Source organism: Gopherus evgoodei, chromosome 8 (genome assembly GCF_007399415.2).
Source record: "Gopherus evgoodei ecotype Sinaloan lineage chromosome 8, rGopEvg1_v1.p, whole genome shotgun sequence".
Taxonomy (NCBI): Eukaryota; Metazoa; Chordata; order Testudines; family Testudinidae; genus Gopherus; species Gopherus evgoodei.
The window spans coordinates 68,000,926-68,019,229 of NC_044329.1; the positions used below are offsets into that span (position 1 = coordinate 68,000,926).

General features: G+C 41.8%; 1 protein-coding gene across 3 annotated transcripts in view; it reads right to left on the reverse strand.

Moving 5' to 3' along the window:
- The window catches only part of DENND1B (DENN domain containing 1B), a 275,660-nt gene that overhangs the window by 171,478 nt on the left and 85,878 nt on the right, over positions 1-18,304 (reverse strand). For all 3 annotated transcript variants that reach the window (XM_030572009.1, XM_030572008.1, XM_030572010.1), the window contains exon 3: positions 9,526-9,569. In XM_030572009.1, the coding sequence (XP_030427869.1) occupies positions 9,526-9,569 (44 nt within the window). The remainder of the gene's footprint in view (positions 1-9,525; positions 9,570-18,304) is intronic.

The following is an 18,304-nucleotide window of genomic DNA, read 5'->3' on the forward strand; positions in this document are numbered from 1 at the left end:
TCCTGGCCTTGTTCTCTTTGATCTTGTGCAAGACTCTGTGTATCAGCGGGACCGGTGGGAAAGCATACATGAGTGTCTTGTTCCATGGAATGAGGTACGCAGTCCCAAGTCCCGCTCTGGAGTAGAATAAATGGCATTTGCGGTTTTGTGTTGTGGTAAACAGATCTAAAGACGGGTGCCCCAGTGGGAGAAGAGCTGTTGCAGGATTGGGGGGGTGTAATTCCCATTTACGTTCTTGTGAGAAGTGTCTGCTGAGTGTGTCTGTGGTAGTGCAGGTAGGAAGCAATGATCTCTATGCAATGTTGTATGCACCAATTCCATAGCTGGATGGCTTCTGTGCACAGGGAGTGTGATCACGCTCTTCCCCTGCCTACCCCACATCTGTTGACGTAGAACATGCATGCTATACTGTCTGTCAAGACTCAAATAGATTTGTTCCTTATGATTGGCAGAAAGTGGAGGCAGGCATATCTGACTGCTCTGAGCTCTAGAAGATTTATGTGTAGACGCGCCTCTGACAGGGACCTTCTGCCTTGTGTTGTGTGATCTCCCAGGTGCACTCCCTAGCCTATCAGGGAAGCGCCTGTCATGAGCATGAGCACAGGGGAATTTTGATGGAAGGGGATGCCCATGCATACATTTCCCATTTTTGTCCACCATTGTAGGGAGACTAATACCTTTGCTGGAGGAGTTAAAATCATGTGGAGGCTGTGCCTGCTGGGTTTTTATATGGAGCTGAGCCAACCCTCAAGGCACCTCATATGCAGTCTGGCGTATTTGACCATGAAGGTGGTGGCCACCACGTGGCCAAGAAGCTGCAGGCATGTTCTGACCTCTACTTTGGGGCAAACAGATAACGAGTGTATGAGATGTGTGATGGTGAGGAATCCAGTGTATGGAAGTGAGGCTCTGGTCAAAATTGAGTCCAGATGAGCTCCGATGAACTCGATTTGCTGTGTGGATATCAGGGTGGATTTTTGGAAGTTTATTTGCAGGCCGAGACTGTGGAAGAAGGAGATGGTAAAACGAATAGCCTCTAATGTCTCTTCATATGATCGGCCTTTGATAAGGCAGTTGTCTAGGTAAGGGAAAAGTATAATTCCATGTTTGTGTAGGTGCGCCACCACTACTGTGAGTGTCTTGGAGAACACTCTCGGTGCTATGGAGAGTCCGAAGGGTCACACTCTATATTGGAAGTGGTAATGCCTTACTGTGAATCGCAGATAGTGTCTGTGGGCCAGGTGAATAAATATATGAAAATAGGAATCCTGTAGGTCGAGGGCTGAGAACCAGTTCCCTTTTCCAGAACAGGTATTATTGTGCCAAATGTGACTATCTTGAATTTTTGTATGCATACGAATTTGTTCAGTCTTCGTAGGTCTAGTATAGGTCGCCATCCTCCACTTTTCTTCTGGGTCAGAAAATAATGAGAGTAAAAACCTTTTCCCTGATGCTGTGCTGGTACAGGTTCCACTGCATCAAGCTGTAGAAGATGAGTCACCTCTGCTTGAAGTAGGTGCTCGTGAGAGGGGTTCCTGAAGAGTAACAGGGAAGGAGGAAAGGTGGGTGGGCATGAAATGAAAGGGATGGAGTAGCCCGATTGTACTATTTCCTGGACCCAGCGGTCCTGTGTGACCAGTTTCCAGACATAGTGGAAAAACTGGAGACGGTGGCCAAATGGGCAAGCAAGTGGTGGTGCCAAGAATGGTCGTGCAGACCCCCGACCAAGGCTTCAAAATTGTTGTTTGTTTCCCGACATGTGGGATGTAGTTAGTTGCGCTTGGTTTTGTCTGTGCCTGGGAGGTCAGCTGCGGTTCCCCCTATTATCATATGGTTTAGACTGGGGCCGGTGATATTGTTGTGCATGGGGCCTCTGATAAGGTTGATACCATTGCCTCCTGAGGAGGAAAGGGTATATCTCCAGTGTGCACAGAGTGGCCTTGGAGTCTTTCATGGTGTGAAGGACTTCATCGGTTTTTTTGGAAAAAAGTTTATCCTTATCAAAGGAAAGGTCCTCCAGTTTGGTTTGCAGGTCTTTAGGGATGCCAGATGAAGCTAGCCAGGAAGACCTGCATATCACTACCGCGGGCAGTAGTATGGGCTGCTGTGTCTGCCATGTCCAGGGATGCTTGTTGCTCCATCTTAAACAGCAGTTGACCTTCGACAAGGACTGATTTAAAATCTGATCTTCTGTCCTCTGGGATATGGGAGGTAAATTCAAATAACTTGTTGCAATTGTCATAGTCATAGTTTGGGAGGAGGGCAGAGTAATTTGCAATTCTGAATTTCAGAGTGGAGGAGGTGTAAACCTTGCAGCCCAAGAGGCCCTTATCTTGCAGTGTGGGCCAGTATTGTGGTTGCTTGGTTCTGTGGGTCACTGCCTCAATCACAAGAGAGTTGGGCTGTGGGTGGGAAAATAAGAAGTCTATGTTCAGCCCTTTTATATGTTGGTGGGACGGAGGAAGGGGTCTGCCATATAGTGTCAGGGATTCCAGTAGGGCCTCATTTATAGGTAGTGTGATCTTTGATGGTGCAGAGGGTTGGAAGATTTTCAGGAGTCTGTGTTGTGTCTCCTGCACGTCCTCTAATGGAATGTCGTGGCTGAGTGCCAACCTGTTAAAAAGTTGCTGGAACTGCTTAAAATCATCCACATTCTGTGGTGGTAGTGGCATCAGAGCTTCATCTGCAGCTGACAGAGAATTATGATAGGATGATTCAGGGAAGGTTCGTAGCCCACTTCTTCGAGAGGGGGCTCAGGAGCTCTGGATGTAGATGGAGCTGGATGGAAGTGTAGACAGAGGTGCAGACCAGGTCCACGGTCGGGTGAAGGGTCCGCGAGAATGATTGGCATCACAGACAGAAAATGGGTACCACTGTGGCCATTGCATAGAGTATGGGGGGACAAAACAGGGAAATTGAGGCAGGTTCTTTTGAGGTACCATGCCTTGAAATAGGTGTGGCTCCGGTGGTGGAGGAGAGTCAGGTGGGGAAAACTCTGCCTGCTGTGATATGTCATTCTCACTGTCGGTGAGTGTGGCCAGGTCAGGTGGTGTAAGTGGTTGATCAAAGAGTGCACGCTTGGTGCTGAGGAGAGGAGAGTCAGGCTCTGGGGCCATGGAGATGTCAGCATGGTTTAAGAAATGTTGCTGCGCCCTGGGTTGTGGTGCCACGAGTCTCGGAGAGTGAGCTGATGTACACAGAGACTTCTGTTTAGCCTTAGAGGGCACTGGTGGCCACATTTAAGTGCCATCCAGTGGTGGCACATCCACAGCGGGGGTTATTGTTGGTCTCAGTGCCGATGGTCTTGTCAGCACCGGGGTGGAACATGCGGCCGGTACCGAGTCCATCTGCAGTGCCAGTAGCTTCGGTGCCAAGTAAAGCTGCCCACTGTGGGGAGTCAAGTCCTTGTTTCTGCACCCTGTGTGCACCATGCCTGACGTTTTGGGGCAGCCATCTGTGCCAGTCTTTGGTGCTGTCAGCACAGAAGGAAGTGACTTCGCCAGAGACCTTTTTTGTTTATTTAGGTCCCTGTATGGAGAGAGTGGGGCTTCCTGCCTCTTCACAGGAGAGGGTGAAACCGTGCTCCTGATCGGTTCCAACCTGGTACGGGAGCATGAGGAAGACGGTTACTTGTGACCATCTCCACTGGTGGTTGCAGGGATTTCTCCATGAGGAGCTTTCAGATGCAGGTCTCTGTCGCAGCGAGCCCTGGATTTCAGGCTATTACAATGAGCACACTTTGCAGGAACGTGTGTCTCACCTAGACACTTCACACACAGTGAGTGTCCATCAGACTGCGGCATAGACTTATTGCAGAACGCACATTTTTTGAATCCAGAGGATCCTGGCATCACGAAGCTATGACTGCCTAGGGGGAAAGTCTCAGTAGAAGACAAACTTGAGAGAAAGAAAGTTTGTTTGTTTTTGTTTTGTTTTTTAAACTAACGAATAATGAATGACTATTCTAAAAGAAGGGAAAGAACTGGGATATTTCTAGCTAACTATTTCTACTTGTTTCCCTCAGTGACCAGGGAAAGATATTCAGCATTTCCCTGAGTCCTGTCCTCAGCCCAGGATGGTTGAGAAGGAAGTGAGGGGGTGTGAGACACGTGCGCACAGACAGACCCTAACACCACCACAAGACAACAGCTGAGCACGTGCGTCCCGACCAGGCACTGCTACCAAAGATCTCCAATCAACATTGCCAGGACACACTGTCACCTGGAGTGGAGCACCCACAGGGACAGAACTTGAAGAAGAAGTATGGATTCCAATGGCTAAAACACAGACTCAAACATTCAGTCTCTTGTCACATAACTGCCACTGAATTCAGTGGGAGTTTTGAATGTAATCGGACTGCAGAATGGGGTGTTCACACATAGATGTACAAAATATATTATCCATCTAAAATTTAAGATTACCCACCCGCCAGCTGCCATTCCCACAGTTCTGAGTTTGCGGAGGTAACCAGGCAAACTGGAGATCTATTTGTGCTCAGTTCAACCATCCAAAGAGAGTGTTTCTACAAGCAGCAGACTAAATTAGCCATTAGAGGCTATTCTACCTAAAAGTACAATATAGGTCCTGAAGACCAGATTCTGCCTAACTTGACCCTTGCATGGGTGCACAGTGTGTACACAGGTAGTGATTACAGCATAAGAAGTCTTAAGTTTAAAGGTTAACAAAATAAAGATACTGTGCAAGATCCTCAGCTAGCATAGATCAGTGATTTACATCAGCTGAAGATCTGGCCTTTTGTATTGCTTCAAAAGACTGTAAAACAAAATGTGATGTCATTGATTTTTTTAAAGCAGTGTGTACTCAAACTGTGAGTCAGGACCCCAAAGTGGGTCGCAACCCCATTTTAATGGTGTTGCCAGGGCTAGCGTTAGATTTGCAGGGTCCCAGGACCAAAGCCTGAGCCCAAGCACAATAGCTTCAGCCCTGGGTGTCGGGTCTCAGGTTACAGGCCCCCTCCCACCTTGGGCTGAAGCCCTTGAGTTCTGGCCTTCCCACCTGAGACAGCGGGGCTCGGGCAGGCTCAGACTTTGGGCCCCCCATCCTGGGGTCATATAGTAATTTTTGTTGTGAGAAGGGGGTCATGGTGCAAAATACGAGAGAAATACTTTCAATACTGGAAATTCAATTGAAAGAAGTTTGATTTTCTCTCAAAAGATAACTAAATGAACAAATTTATGAATGAGTGAAAGGTTGTAGTGGGCAAAAATAATTTGTTTGCAACCATTATTGTACTTCTGAAACTGATGACATCTTTCACCAAACCTCCTTCACCAAATAAATATGGAAATACTATGGCAAAAAGGGTAGCAAAGTATTCTTCCTAAATGAACAAACTTAATTGAAATTTGTATTTTCATCCCACGATACATTTTCTATCTACAGTTCCCAAAACATAAAGACAACTGTTTCCTCGTTTGATGCTACCTTACTTCTACTTCAGTTAGTGAATTGGTCATGATCTTTCTAGTTTAACTTCAGTATTAGATTAATCAATTAACTTTTTAATTGTCATTTCTTTATTGCCTACTAGAGAGTCTCAGCTTAAGCACTTGTGTCTTCTATTTGCTTGCTAGCTTAAATGATTTCATCGTTCATCTTTCTATATTGATGTTGAGACTTCTGTCATCTCATTCCTTTACTGTGTTTTGTGACCATGTTTGTTACCGTGTGCATGGAAGAATAATATACAATTGATGCTGATGTGCCATTGTTTTAACGAAGGTCTTTTCAGTGCCCTACTTTTCCAGATATCTTATAATAGAATTTCTCCAACTCTGTCAAACTACTTTCCCATAGCAGAAATTCCAGAATAATGGTAAGTTGTACAGTTGTCTGACATCTCAATGATATGATTAGTTTCTTCATACAAAGGTCTTCTATTGCACTGCACTCTACAACTTGCTTGTGGCTCAGCTTCACTGGATGGTATACAGCTAATTTCTAGGTGAAAATCATGCCAAGCTAACCAAGTTTCCTTCTCTGACAGGGTTACTGGTCTAGTAGACGTGAGGAAGCAGAACTGATTTATGTAGATTTTATTAATGCTTTGACATTCTCATAAGAAAAATAGGGAAATGTGGTCTAGAGGAAACTACTATAAAATGGATGCACAAACTGCTTGAAAAAACACACTCAAAAAATAGTTATCAGTGGTTCACTGTCAAACTGGAGGACATATCGATTGGTGCCACACAAGGATCTGTCACAGTTCAGTACTATATTTTTATTAAGTTGGATAATGGTGTGGATAGTATGCCCATAAAATCTGCAGATGACACCAAGCTGGGAGGTTGTTGCAAGCACTTTAGAGGACAGGATTAGAATTCAAAAGGACCTGGAAAAATTGGAGAATTGGTCAATTGACAAGATGAAATAGCAGTAGAGACACGTGCAAAATATTACACTTAGAAAGAAAAAATTAAATGCACAACTACAAAATGGGGAATAACCAGCTAGGCTGTAGCACTGCTGAAAAGGATCTGGGGATTAAAGTGGATAACAAATTGAATATGAGCCAACAATGTGGTGCAGTTGCTAAAAAGGCTAATATCATTCTGGGATGTATTAACAGGAGTGTTGTATGTAAGACCAAGGAAGTAACTGTCCCGCCCTAATGGTGAGGCCTCCGCTGGAGTAGTGTGTCCAGTTTTGGGAACCATACTTTAAGAAAGAAATGGGCAAACTGAAGAGCATTTAATGAAAAGAGTTAAGTGCTGGAATAGGGTAGGTGTATTTGGTCCCACCACTGAGCAGAGGGCTGGGCCAAATGACCTCTGGCAGTCCCCTCCAGTTCTTCATTTCTATGATTCTGTGTTGAGATCCATAATGTCAAAGTATCAGTAAAACCATTTTTCTACATTTCAGTGGGGGAGAGGTTGTGTTGTTTTGTTTTTTGCCTGGTCTGCCAGATAAATAGCTTTGCAGGCATTTAAACAATTAGGGCAGAGAAACTGATTTGTTCACAGTCACACAGGAAGTCTGTGACAGAGCGAGTCCTGGGCTGGCACTTCAACCATTGGCCCATCTTCCTCCCACATAAGCGAACTGTGACTATAATTAACCATTTTACTCTGACAGAATTTTTTTCAGATTGTGTGCCTATTATTTCCATGGCACCCTAAATGTGTAGAATGCTTTACAAAATAAATAAGACGACAAAATTCCTGCCTCAAAGAAATTACCTTTTAATCAAACCAAAACCAAATAGTTCGGGTGCAAAGTGACCTGGAGACAACTTTGGTGAGAAGATCTGTGCAAGAAAAATTTGCAAAAGTGGCCAGATATGAAAGAGCAAACGTCTCTTGGGAAACAGGAGATAGGAAACTGTTCATAGGGCTAGTAGGAAAGAAAATGTGAAGCCAAGATGATGAAAAAGATGTAAGGAAGCAATAAAGATTAGGACGAGCATAAAAAAAGAAAGGAAGGAGGAGAAAATAAGAGCAAGTGAGAAAAGCAGGAGAAAGTTTTTGCTGTACCACAAAAGTGAAGGCAAGAGAAGGCAATAAGCTGTCAAGGCATTCAACATGGTAGGAAAGAAAATCTTTGTACTCTCTGTAACTGCAACCAATTCACTATTATCACAAGTGCCTAGGGATTTTAGGAAAGATGATTTCTTAGCATACATTCAAACTTGAGTAACAATTTACTTTTAAAGCAAAGCTAATTAGAAAATGGGTAGAAAAACATGCATGAATTATTTTGTGAATCCCCCCCTTCAACACACACACACACAAAACTTTAATTTCTATTTCATTTTATTTCATTACAGATGCTCTGACTAGATCTAAATAGAAATGTGCAAGTGGACGATATTTAGATCTTCCAAGGCTCCTCTTCTGAGGCTTCATCCAAAGCCTGCTTAGGTCAATTGAAAGCTCCCATTAATTGCAATGGGTTGGTTGGATCAAACCCTTCATGCAGAAGCAAAACCCAGCAGCTTGTTGTTTTCAAAACCTATTGAGGAATTTACATTTTCAAGGCAACTTCTGCATGAAAGAGGATTTGAAATTTACTTTTTTCCATGAAAGATGATATAATACTGGAATATTAGCTTCCCCAAATTATGGGACAGGTATGAATGCAGACTGTGCAGGGTGCAAAGGCAGGTTCCAGACAGATGCCTTTAAAATTCAGTTGGCCACATCCATTCCACCCTTACATGTTTCTCTCCAGTTTTCAGCAGACTATACCTTCTAGTCATATTTCAACATCCAGTGTTCACTGACTAATCCTCAACTACTGATTAAATTCCAACTTGTCCTCATACTTCATTTCTAACCTCTTTTGAGTGACCCCTTCCTAAAATGTCTGAATTTAAACCAGAAAAGGGACAATCGTTCTTTCCTAAGAAAGGTATTATCGAAACTTGCAGAATATATGATAAGAATATAAGAAGGTATGATGGTGTACTTTGCTCATATTCCATTTATCCCTCACTTATAAGCTCTAGACCCTTGACTGGTGGTAATCTCCCAACCAGATAAAGACACAAATATAAATTGTGAGCTAACTATTCCTTTAAATCCTGAACCATCTTCCTTCTGTCTTTACAGAATCTCGTGTTATTAATTTCAGACCATTTCTCCAATTTATCAAAATCTACTGTGCAGACATTTCTAAGTATCTATTGTGGTGAAACTATCAATGCTTGGCTGACTCTATATGGATATAAGAAAGAAAGCAAAGCAAGATGTTCTCTGTCATCAAAAACACTACTTCTATTAACTGTGTCTACATAAACTCATTTTATGCAAATAAAAATGGTCTCAATAGAATAGATACATCTAAATTATAGCGAAATACTACAGAACAGTTACAAATAAAAATATTATCTCCATCTAAGCAGAGTACTTAACTAATAAACTTGCTATTAGTGCTATCAAGTATGGACATAACCCTTTAGATACAGTGGACCTAAGTTTATCTTTAAGAATAATTCATAATAAGAAACTAGAGCTTCAGTGTTTGCATAATCAGGTGGTTTACCCCATTGTCCATTACTAGCACATGCAAAGCAATTGTCTTACAAAGCAAAATGCATAGTAATTTTATAAAGCAATAAAAAATGTTGAGCTGTAAACTACTGTGATGCCATTATTCATAAAGGGTCCAATATTAAAAGAAGATATCAAAATGTTTTTGTTTATTTACATATCTTTTATGACACAAATTTTTGTCTCATTCAGATTAACTGTAAAGCTTTGTTGAGAAATGTACCTTATTTTCAACCCTAAAGAACACAAAAAGAGAACTGCATAAAAAAACTCAAATATATTATATTTCATATAATAAAAAGAATGTGAAATCTATTAAAGGAACTACTATGGGTAAAATGCTTCAAAACTACTATTGCATATTCTTGTCACAAATGCACTCTAATTACCAATCCATCAGCTGAAGACTTGCTCACTGATATCATTAGCATCTGCCTTTCCATAGCTGAGTAGGAGAGTTTTTTTATTATTATTCTAACATTAAAAAAAAGTTCAATCTCATGTTTCCAACCTGGTCTCCGAAGTCCTCCGGGAACTTCCACAGTACCACCGGATCTGTAAATAATTGACAGACAGCATTAATCAGAGGCAAAAGAACAGAGTATTACAGTCAGAGTACATTAATATTAAAGAGAGGGTCAGCGTAGCTTCAAGCTCTCTGGCAAGTGCAAAAATGTATCTCAAAACTGAGGAAGATACTGGATTATTAAAAATAATATTTTGTTTCATATTTATGGAACTGCAAGTATATTTTTACGTAACAATAGTAGGTTGCGATGTTGAGATATTTTCAGATTTAAATATTCTTTTTAACCTTTGAGTACTTCAACCTTTTTTTAAGGAGTAAATCCAATATTCAAAATTCTATTTCAGTTATGACATCAAGTGAAAAGAGCCTTTTTTTCCAGCCACTGCAGGTAAGATGGCAAGACGATAACTGATTAAATTGAAAAATAATTAAAATCTACCTACAATGCGTAGGTTATTTGTAAACACAAGATACATGAATACAAAAATGGCCATTATGTTCAGAGATTCTTGTTTATCCATTTTCCTTTCAGACTCATATAATGCCATTTAAGCTATGGGTTAGAAAACTGATTGTTATGTACTTATCAAGTGCAAGCATCATAACTTAACTTTGAGCAAAAGTCAAAACAGGACTACATACCTCCTTTTATTTTGGAGCTTTTAACCTCTTTTAATAAAATGCAATATTTCTTTTGTTTCTTAAATCCATTATTCCAAACTGTTTCACAAATATTAATTAACCCTTAAAATGCCCCTATGAAGTAGGTCTAGCAAGTCACAATTTTACAGATGGGGAAACTGAGACACTGATGTTTTATCACAGGTCGTGGCGTAAATCAACATCAGAATAGTAATAAATCGCCAGAACCAGATAGTATTCACCCAAGAGGTTTGATGGAACTCAAATGTGAAACTGTAGAACTACTGACTGTAGTCTGTAACCTATCATTTAAATCAGCTTCTGTACCAGATGACTGGAGGATGGCTAATGTGATGTTAATTTTTTAAACGGACTCCAGAGGTGATCCTGGCGAGTACAGGCCAGTAAGCCTGACTTCAGTACCAAGCAAACCGATTGAAACTACAATAAAGAACAAAACTGTCAGACATACAGATGAACATATTTTTTTGAGGAAGAGTCACCATGGTTTTTGTAAAGGGAAATCATGCCTCACCAATCTACTAGAATTCTTTGAGCGGGGAGTCAACAAGCATGTGGACAAGGGAGATCCAATACACAGAGTTGACTTAGATTTTCAGAAAGCGTTTGAGGTCCCTCACCAAAGGCTCTTAAGCGAAGTAAGCTGTCATGGTTAAGAGGGAAGATCCTCTCATGGACTGGTAAGTGGTTAAAAGATAAGAAACAAAGAGTTGGAATCAATGGTCAGTTTTCAGAATGGAGAGAGGTAAATAGTGGTGTCCCCCAGGGATCTTTACTGGGATCAGACCTATTCAAAATATTCATAAATGATCTTGAAAAGGGGGTAAACAGTGAGGTGGCAAAATCTGCAGATAATACAAAGCTACCCAAGATAGTTAAGCCCCAGGCAGACTGCAAAGAGCTACAAAAGGATCTCTCAAAACTGGACAACTGGGCAACAAAATGGCAGATGAAATTCAATGTTAATAAATGCAAAGTAATGCACACTGAAAAATATAATCCCAACTATACATATAAAAAGATGGAGTCTAAATTAGCTGTTACCACTCAAGAAAGAGATCTTGGAGTCATTGTGGATAGTTCTCTAAAACACCCACTCAATGTGCAGCGACAGTCAAAAAAAGCAAACAGAATGTTGAGAATCATTAAGAAAGGGATAGATAATAAGACAGAAAATATCATACTGCCTCTGTATAAATCCATGGTACACCCACATCTTGAATACTGTGTGCAGACGTGGTCACTCCATCTCAAAAAAGATATACTGGAATGGGAAAAGGTTCAGAAAAAGGTAACAAAAATTATTAGGGGTATGGAACAGCTTCCGTATATGTGACTGGGACTTTTCAGCTTGGAAAAGAGACGTTGCCAGATACTAACACAAGGATGGAGGTGTCAATGTCCAGGAACAATTGTTCCTCTCCTTGCTGGATGGCCTACATATATTTATTTAAATTTACCGAAATAACTATTAGCAATCAGAGTGCTCCTGGTAAACTGCATAGTCTGGCTTTATAATTAGCATTACAAGTATCCATCCACATTTAAACAATATTAAACATCCTCACCTATCAACCTAATCCCATGGAAAAGATGCACTTCGCAGTGAATCTGTGCTGTAGTGAACCAAGCTGATGGGGAAGCAAAATTCCAAGGGGACCTCAGACCCTGCTAGAAGATTCCTCCTGTTTAAATAGAGGGTGCTCCAGTTCAAGCACATCTGCTGTTTCCAAAATAGGCTATCTCATTCTCAAGCCTTCTAGAGATTTAAAGGTCAAAACAAACAATTTAAGTTCCACCCAGGAGCTCACAGTTGCATTCTATATAGGTTCTTATACTATGCTCATCACTGTAATATCTTAGTGCCTTCCAGCAGAGCATTAGCGATAGGACTAATATCTGAAACATGTGACTTCTTCTCTTCCCTAGGGCTAGAATTGTGTGTGCAGTGGAGTGTTTTGTTTTGGTAGGGTATTTTAATATGTATGTTAGTATATGTTTATGTTAGGGAAGCAATATTGAAGTACCTTGCACTCGAACCAGCAGGTGGTGAGGTTTCTGAGAGTCCACATCAGTCAACCAGTGGAGCTCCTGTAGCACTGATGCTATGTGTTACTGGTGGCATGTGCTACTGGCATAGGGTTGCCAGGCGTCCAGTTTTTGCCCAGAACGCCATGTCGAAAAGGGACCGTGGTGGCTCTGGTCAGCACCGCTGACCAGGCCATTAAAAGTCTAGTTGGTGGGACAGTGGGTCTAAGGCAGATTCTCTGCCTGCCCTGGTTCCACACGGCTCCTGGAAGTGGCGACATATCCCAGCAACCCCTAGGAACAGAGGGCAGGGAGGCTCCATGCACTGGCCCCACCCCAAGCACCAGCTCCCCAGCTCCTACTGGCCGGGAACCACAGCCAATGGGAGCTGCGGAGGTGACACCTACAGGCCTTGGCAGCATGCACCACGCAGAGCCACCTGGCCATGCCTTCGCCTAGGGGCCGGACATGCCAGCTGCTTCCAAGAGCAGTGCGGAGCCAGGACAGTCAGGGAGCCTGCCTTAGCCCCACTGCACCGCCAACCGGGACCTGCCTAAGGTTAGCACTGCCCAGACAGAGCCCACACCCCACCTGCACTGCAACCCTCTGCCTCAGGTCAGAATCCTCTTCCGCACCCAAACTCCCTTCCAGAGCCTGCACTCCCTCCCGCACTCCAACCCCCTGCCCCAGCCTTGAGCCTCCTCCCCTACCCCAAACCCCTCATCCCCAGTCCCACCCCAAAGCCTGCACTCCTAGCCGGAGCCCTCACCACCTCCCACACCCCAATCCCCTGCCCCAGCCCAGAACCCCACACACACACCCTGAACCCCTTCTTTCTGGCCCCACCCCAGAGCCTGCACCTCCAGCTGGTGCTCTCACCACTCCCTCATCCCAGCCCCTTGCCCCAGCCCAGTGAAAGTGAGTGAGGGTGGGAGACAGCAGGCAACAGAGGGAGGTGGCTGGAGTGAGTGGAGGCTGGGCCTCGAAGGGGCGGTATGTCAGGGAAGGGGCGAGACAGGGATGTTTGGTTTTGTGCAGTTAAAAAGTTGGCAACCCTATACTGGCAAATATACTTAACAAGTGGTCCCCAGCATTTTACACCTTCAGTTTCTGAGTTGCACTTACCAGTAACAGACAGAAAAAAATATTCAGCCCTGGTTGTACCTTGAGCATTCAGCAGCAACCAGATCCAAAAGAATCAAGCACCTACATTATAAATCACAGCTGCTCCTGCTAGGTCTGGGGTGGCAATGTAGTTTTAGCTACTTCTTGCAGTTGTTTCCTTAGTCTACCATTATCTAAGTCAGGGGTAGGCAACCTATGGCATGCGTGACAAAGGCGGCACGCAAGCTGATTTTCAGTGGCACTCACACTGCCCTGGTCCTGGCCAATGGTCCTGGGGGCTCTGCTGCTGGCCTGGGGTATCAGCTGCTGGCCCCCTGCCACCGAGGGTTCCATCTGCCAGGCCCGCTCAGCCCGCTGCCAGCCCCAGTACTGGGCACCAGTCCAGGGGGCTCTGCTGCTGGCCTGGGGTCCCGGCCGCCAGCCTGGGGCTCTACAGCCGCCTCAAACTGGGGCAGTGAGGGGTACAGACAGGGGCAAGAGGGGGCACAGCTCAGCACCCCCACCTTAAAAATTGTCAAATTTAGACCCAGTTCCTTCAACCAGATGTCCTTATCTATTTACAGAAACTGAGTCTAAAAGAGCAATCTACCATTTTACATGCATCTTTGGTCCTTTCATTTGCTTAAGAATGAAAAGGACAATACTATCTCGGCAGAAGTTAAATAGAGTGATTTATTCTATATTTTATATATTGAGTATTTTAATAACAATCCCAGTAATGCAAGAAAAAGTTAGGCTGGGTGGGAGGTTGGGTTTTTGTTTATTTTGTTTTGTTTTGGGGAGGGGGATTTTGGGGTGAGGAGGTTGGTTGGTTGGTTTTATTTTTGCATTATAGAAAATCTGTGACTAGCACTATTAAGGTTTTATTTCCCAACACTTTCCTTCTGTTAAACAATAAAGATTAATTTAATAAACTTTCTGAAGTTAAATATGAAATATAGTCTTTTATTCCCACTATTGTTTTTATCAGACAAATACAACTATCAACCTTAAGACACATTTTTAAAAAATGTAAGTACTGTTAAACTAGACAGAAATTTCCCACAGTCATAAAATTACTCTCCATTAAATAAATCCTTCATCCTACCATATTCTAACCATAGTTAAATTATTATTTGGAACCATTCTGTAAGCTAGGAATTATTCAAAAAGCAGTACTTTTATTATTTATTAGCAGCTATTGTTCCTTAGTCACTAGAAGAATGAACCATACTCATCTATCAATGATAATATAGCAATGGACTTGAATGGCTTCCTGCAGCAGTGCTCTATAGATAGTTAACTACAAGATAAATATCTCTAATACAAACTCCTCTGTGTTTCCATAGTATCTTAACCAATATATCCTACTGCTACAGTTCAGTCCAGTGCAGGTACTCAACAGGGAATGGAAACAGTGACTAGATAAATGGCTTAGTAAAGGACTTAAAAAGGAGGTGTTTGTTAAAGGAACGGAACCAAGGGGACGGGATTCAGGTTTCCTATGACTGGCATTGCTTATAGCACTTCTTAACCCTCATTTGTGAGCGGGGGTAGGCAGATGGAAAGGTCCTAGCAATGGGCTGGCTGGGGAACCTGGATGGAAAAAGAGGCGGGCTGGCAGAAGTCCCCATGCAGATATTGAATGATCATGGAGTTACCTGCACTATACACTTTTATCTGTCAGGTAGTCCCAGATATGTAATAACAATGTTGAGGCCTGATTAAAACCACATCAAGCGTCTCCTGCCCCTTTTTTTCGGTACAGCCAGACAAAAAGCCTTATGTGTCTGCCTAATTACATCATATTTATTTTATACCAACTCTCTCTTACTTTCACCCTGCTTTATCATACTTTCTCTTTCAAGTTCCAACAACTGTAGTGAGCTACAATTATATGTACTGCAGTATGATTTCTCTCTAGATATTATTTACTTATTTCAAGTTAAACACATTAAAAAGACAAAAGACACACCTATCCTCCAGCTCTATGTACTCTGACAGAGTTCTAAAACTATACAGTCCAATACAGCAATGGCAGGCCATTGGCCAATCCCTCACAAAAACAAAACAGCCTATAAAAAAAAATTCTTCATCTTAATTCATACAAAAGCATACAACCCCACAAATAGGGAAAAAAAAAACTCTACCTCTCAATCTCCTCCAAATGTTCAAAGAGACAGGCTTCGCAGAACTGTAGTTCCTAATATTTATGTGGTTGTGTTCATCTGTTAGTAATATTTTAATAGATGTAGTAAAGTTATTAAATAAGTATCTAAAAGAAAAATATCTATGTTGCTTATGCCACAGAAAAAAGTTCATTAGATTTTTGGGTTTTTTTCCCCTCACTGTTTCACTGAAACCAACCAACACTATCCAAAAAAAGTCCTCCCTACCCTTCTTTGGATTTTATAGTAATCATCTGAGTCCGTTTTCTTTTTATATAAAAGATTATGCTTGTTTCTGCTAGGGGGGTTAGACTCACACTACATCTGACATATCTTTGTAGCAACTTCTCACAAGTGCTGCAGAAGAAGAAACAAAAGGGCACTGAATTTAAAAATAGAAAGAGAAAGTATAATCCGATTCTGTAACTTTATGCATTGTATCTTCAGATTCACAAAGACTGATTTTTCTTTTCCCCTGAGGATTACTTTCCAGATACTCCATCTGATCTAACAATGTTAGGTCAATTTTATGCTGATTTTATGGGTGAGAGGATGGGAACTGCTAGCAGAAATAGCTGTTACCATAGTTGGCTGATGAACCATTGGGTGTCTCTGAGTTTCCTAGTTCTAACCAACCTGTCAGGGCACACATGCCTTGCCTTAATTCTAAGAAAATGTGCTAGTGAGAAGAAACTCTAAATTAAATCTGTAAAGAGGCTTCTTTCCAAGTCTACTGAATCCATGGTACACATTTCTTACACAAGAACGTACTCAGCATTGCGCCAAGAATACTTTCCAATTAAAATCTTCAACATCTTAGCAGGGAAACAATATTAAGTATTTGAAAATACTCCTCACATGTATCTAAGAAAAACCAAGTAGTATAAAGTGGTCTCTCAGTCTATATTATCTGATTTAATAAACTATAGCTACAAATATGCCTATACAGCAATCACTAGTCTCTTGTTTCTTCCTCAGCTGTGAATACCTAAAGCAACCATATTTTATTTTAAAAATAAAAATAAATAAATAACCCAGACATCTTATTTTTAAAAATTGGATGGATCTTTACTACATTACAGCTCCTACAATCCTGCATGGAACAGATTCTAGATTCCAAAACTGAGTAGTAAACTGCTTACATTAAATCAAAATGTGTTGGATGAAAATATTACTAGAATGCTATTTATTGTATAGTGTAACTAGAGTAACAATGTATATTGGGTTAAAAAAATGCCACACACACAGCTGATTGTCATGATCCAATTTTGACTGGAAAACCCTGTAGTAACAATGCTTTGGCTAGTAAGAAAACATTTCATTTTAAACCGTACTAGACACATTAAGCTTACCGATAGCTACAGTAATACAATTTGAAAATCTAGTTTGAGGGAAACAATAGTGTCTTGGAAAAGAAATTCTGAAGTCTAAATTATTCATGTAACTATCGCTTTCTCTTTGAAAATACAATACCATGTAAGCTGTACTTAAAAATTCTTTGCTGCTTGTGTCCAAAGAAAGAAACTTCCTCCAAACAAACATATGGTCTACAAAAAAGAGATGGGTGAGAACTACACCCAAAGCACATTTTAACAGGTAGCTAATTTTTTCCTTATTTCCATAGCTAGGAGAAGTATTTAATGTGCCATGGAAACTTTAAGAATAATAAACTATAGAAAAAAATTATCTGGAGCAATACCAAGAAACACAATACTGCAATAAGTCAGAAAGTAGCAGTCTCTAGAAAAACACAGTTAAGCCACAATTATTCAAACATCTATGCACTTGCATAACTTTATCACTTAATACATGATGTTTGCAGAAGAAGAGGCTTCAACTTTATGTTAAAAGGAACTCAGCCAGTAGATGTCATTTCCTAAAAGTTGCTTGGTTGAAACTACAAGCAGATAATGTTACAACATGATGGATATATGATCAACGAATTATTCTAAGTGTGTCTTTCAGAAGCTTCAAAATAGAGCTCTAAGTCTAAAATAATGTTTTTTTATTGTTTGATAAATGACAACAGTGTACTCAGTTATGTATGAGACATCAGTGTTGCATGCTTTCATGATTTTATAATGAGCGATGGGATTTGGGCATGAGAAGCAGCAATCCTTCATATAAATGAAGTGCCAGAGTGCCAAGGGGAAACCACCTCTGATAGGCTGCTTTCACCAGTTCCCTGCCTCCTGGTAAAAAACAGCCAATCAGACACGCTGCAGCATGTAAATTGCGCTATCCACATCCCTTCAGGAGCTGACAGAATTTCTGGATAGGGGAAGAGGGAGCAGCTGATACTATTTTCAGAGAAGAAGAGAGTGGAGGAGGAAGAAAATCCAGCAGCTCAAAGCAGCTCCTGCCCTCTTGGTTCTTGAGAATTGTAGGGTTGGAATGGACCTCAGGAGGTGTTCTAGTCCAACCCCCTGCTCAAAGCAGGACCAATCCCCAGACAGATTTTTACCCCAGTTCCCTAAATGGCCCCCTCAAGGACTGAACTCATAACCCTAGGTTTAGCAGGCCAATGCTCAAATCACTGAGCTATCCCTCCCCCTTGAAAAAGCATGGTTCAACCCCTCTCTGCTTCTCCCTTTCTATGATGAGACACTGCACATGGAAAGGGGATGGAGAGGACCCTTACTGGAACTGTTTCTAGGATGACAAGATGTCCTGATTTTATAGGGACAGTCCTGATTCTTTGGTCTCTCTCTTATATTGGCTCCTATTACTCCTCGCCCCCATCCCAGTTTTTCACATTTGCTGTCTGGTCATCCTAACCGCTTCCCACATGAGGCTTT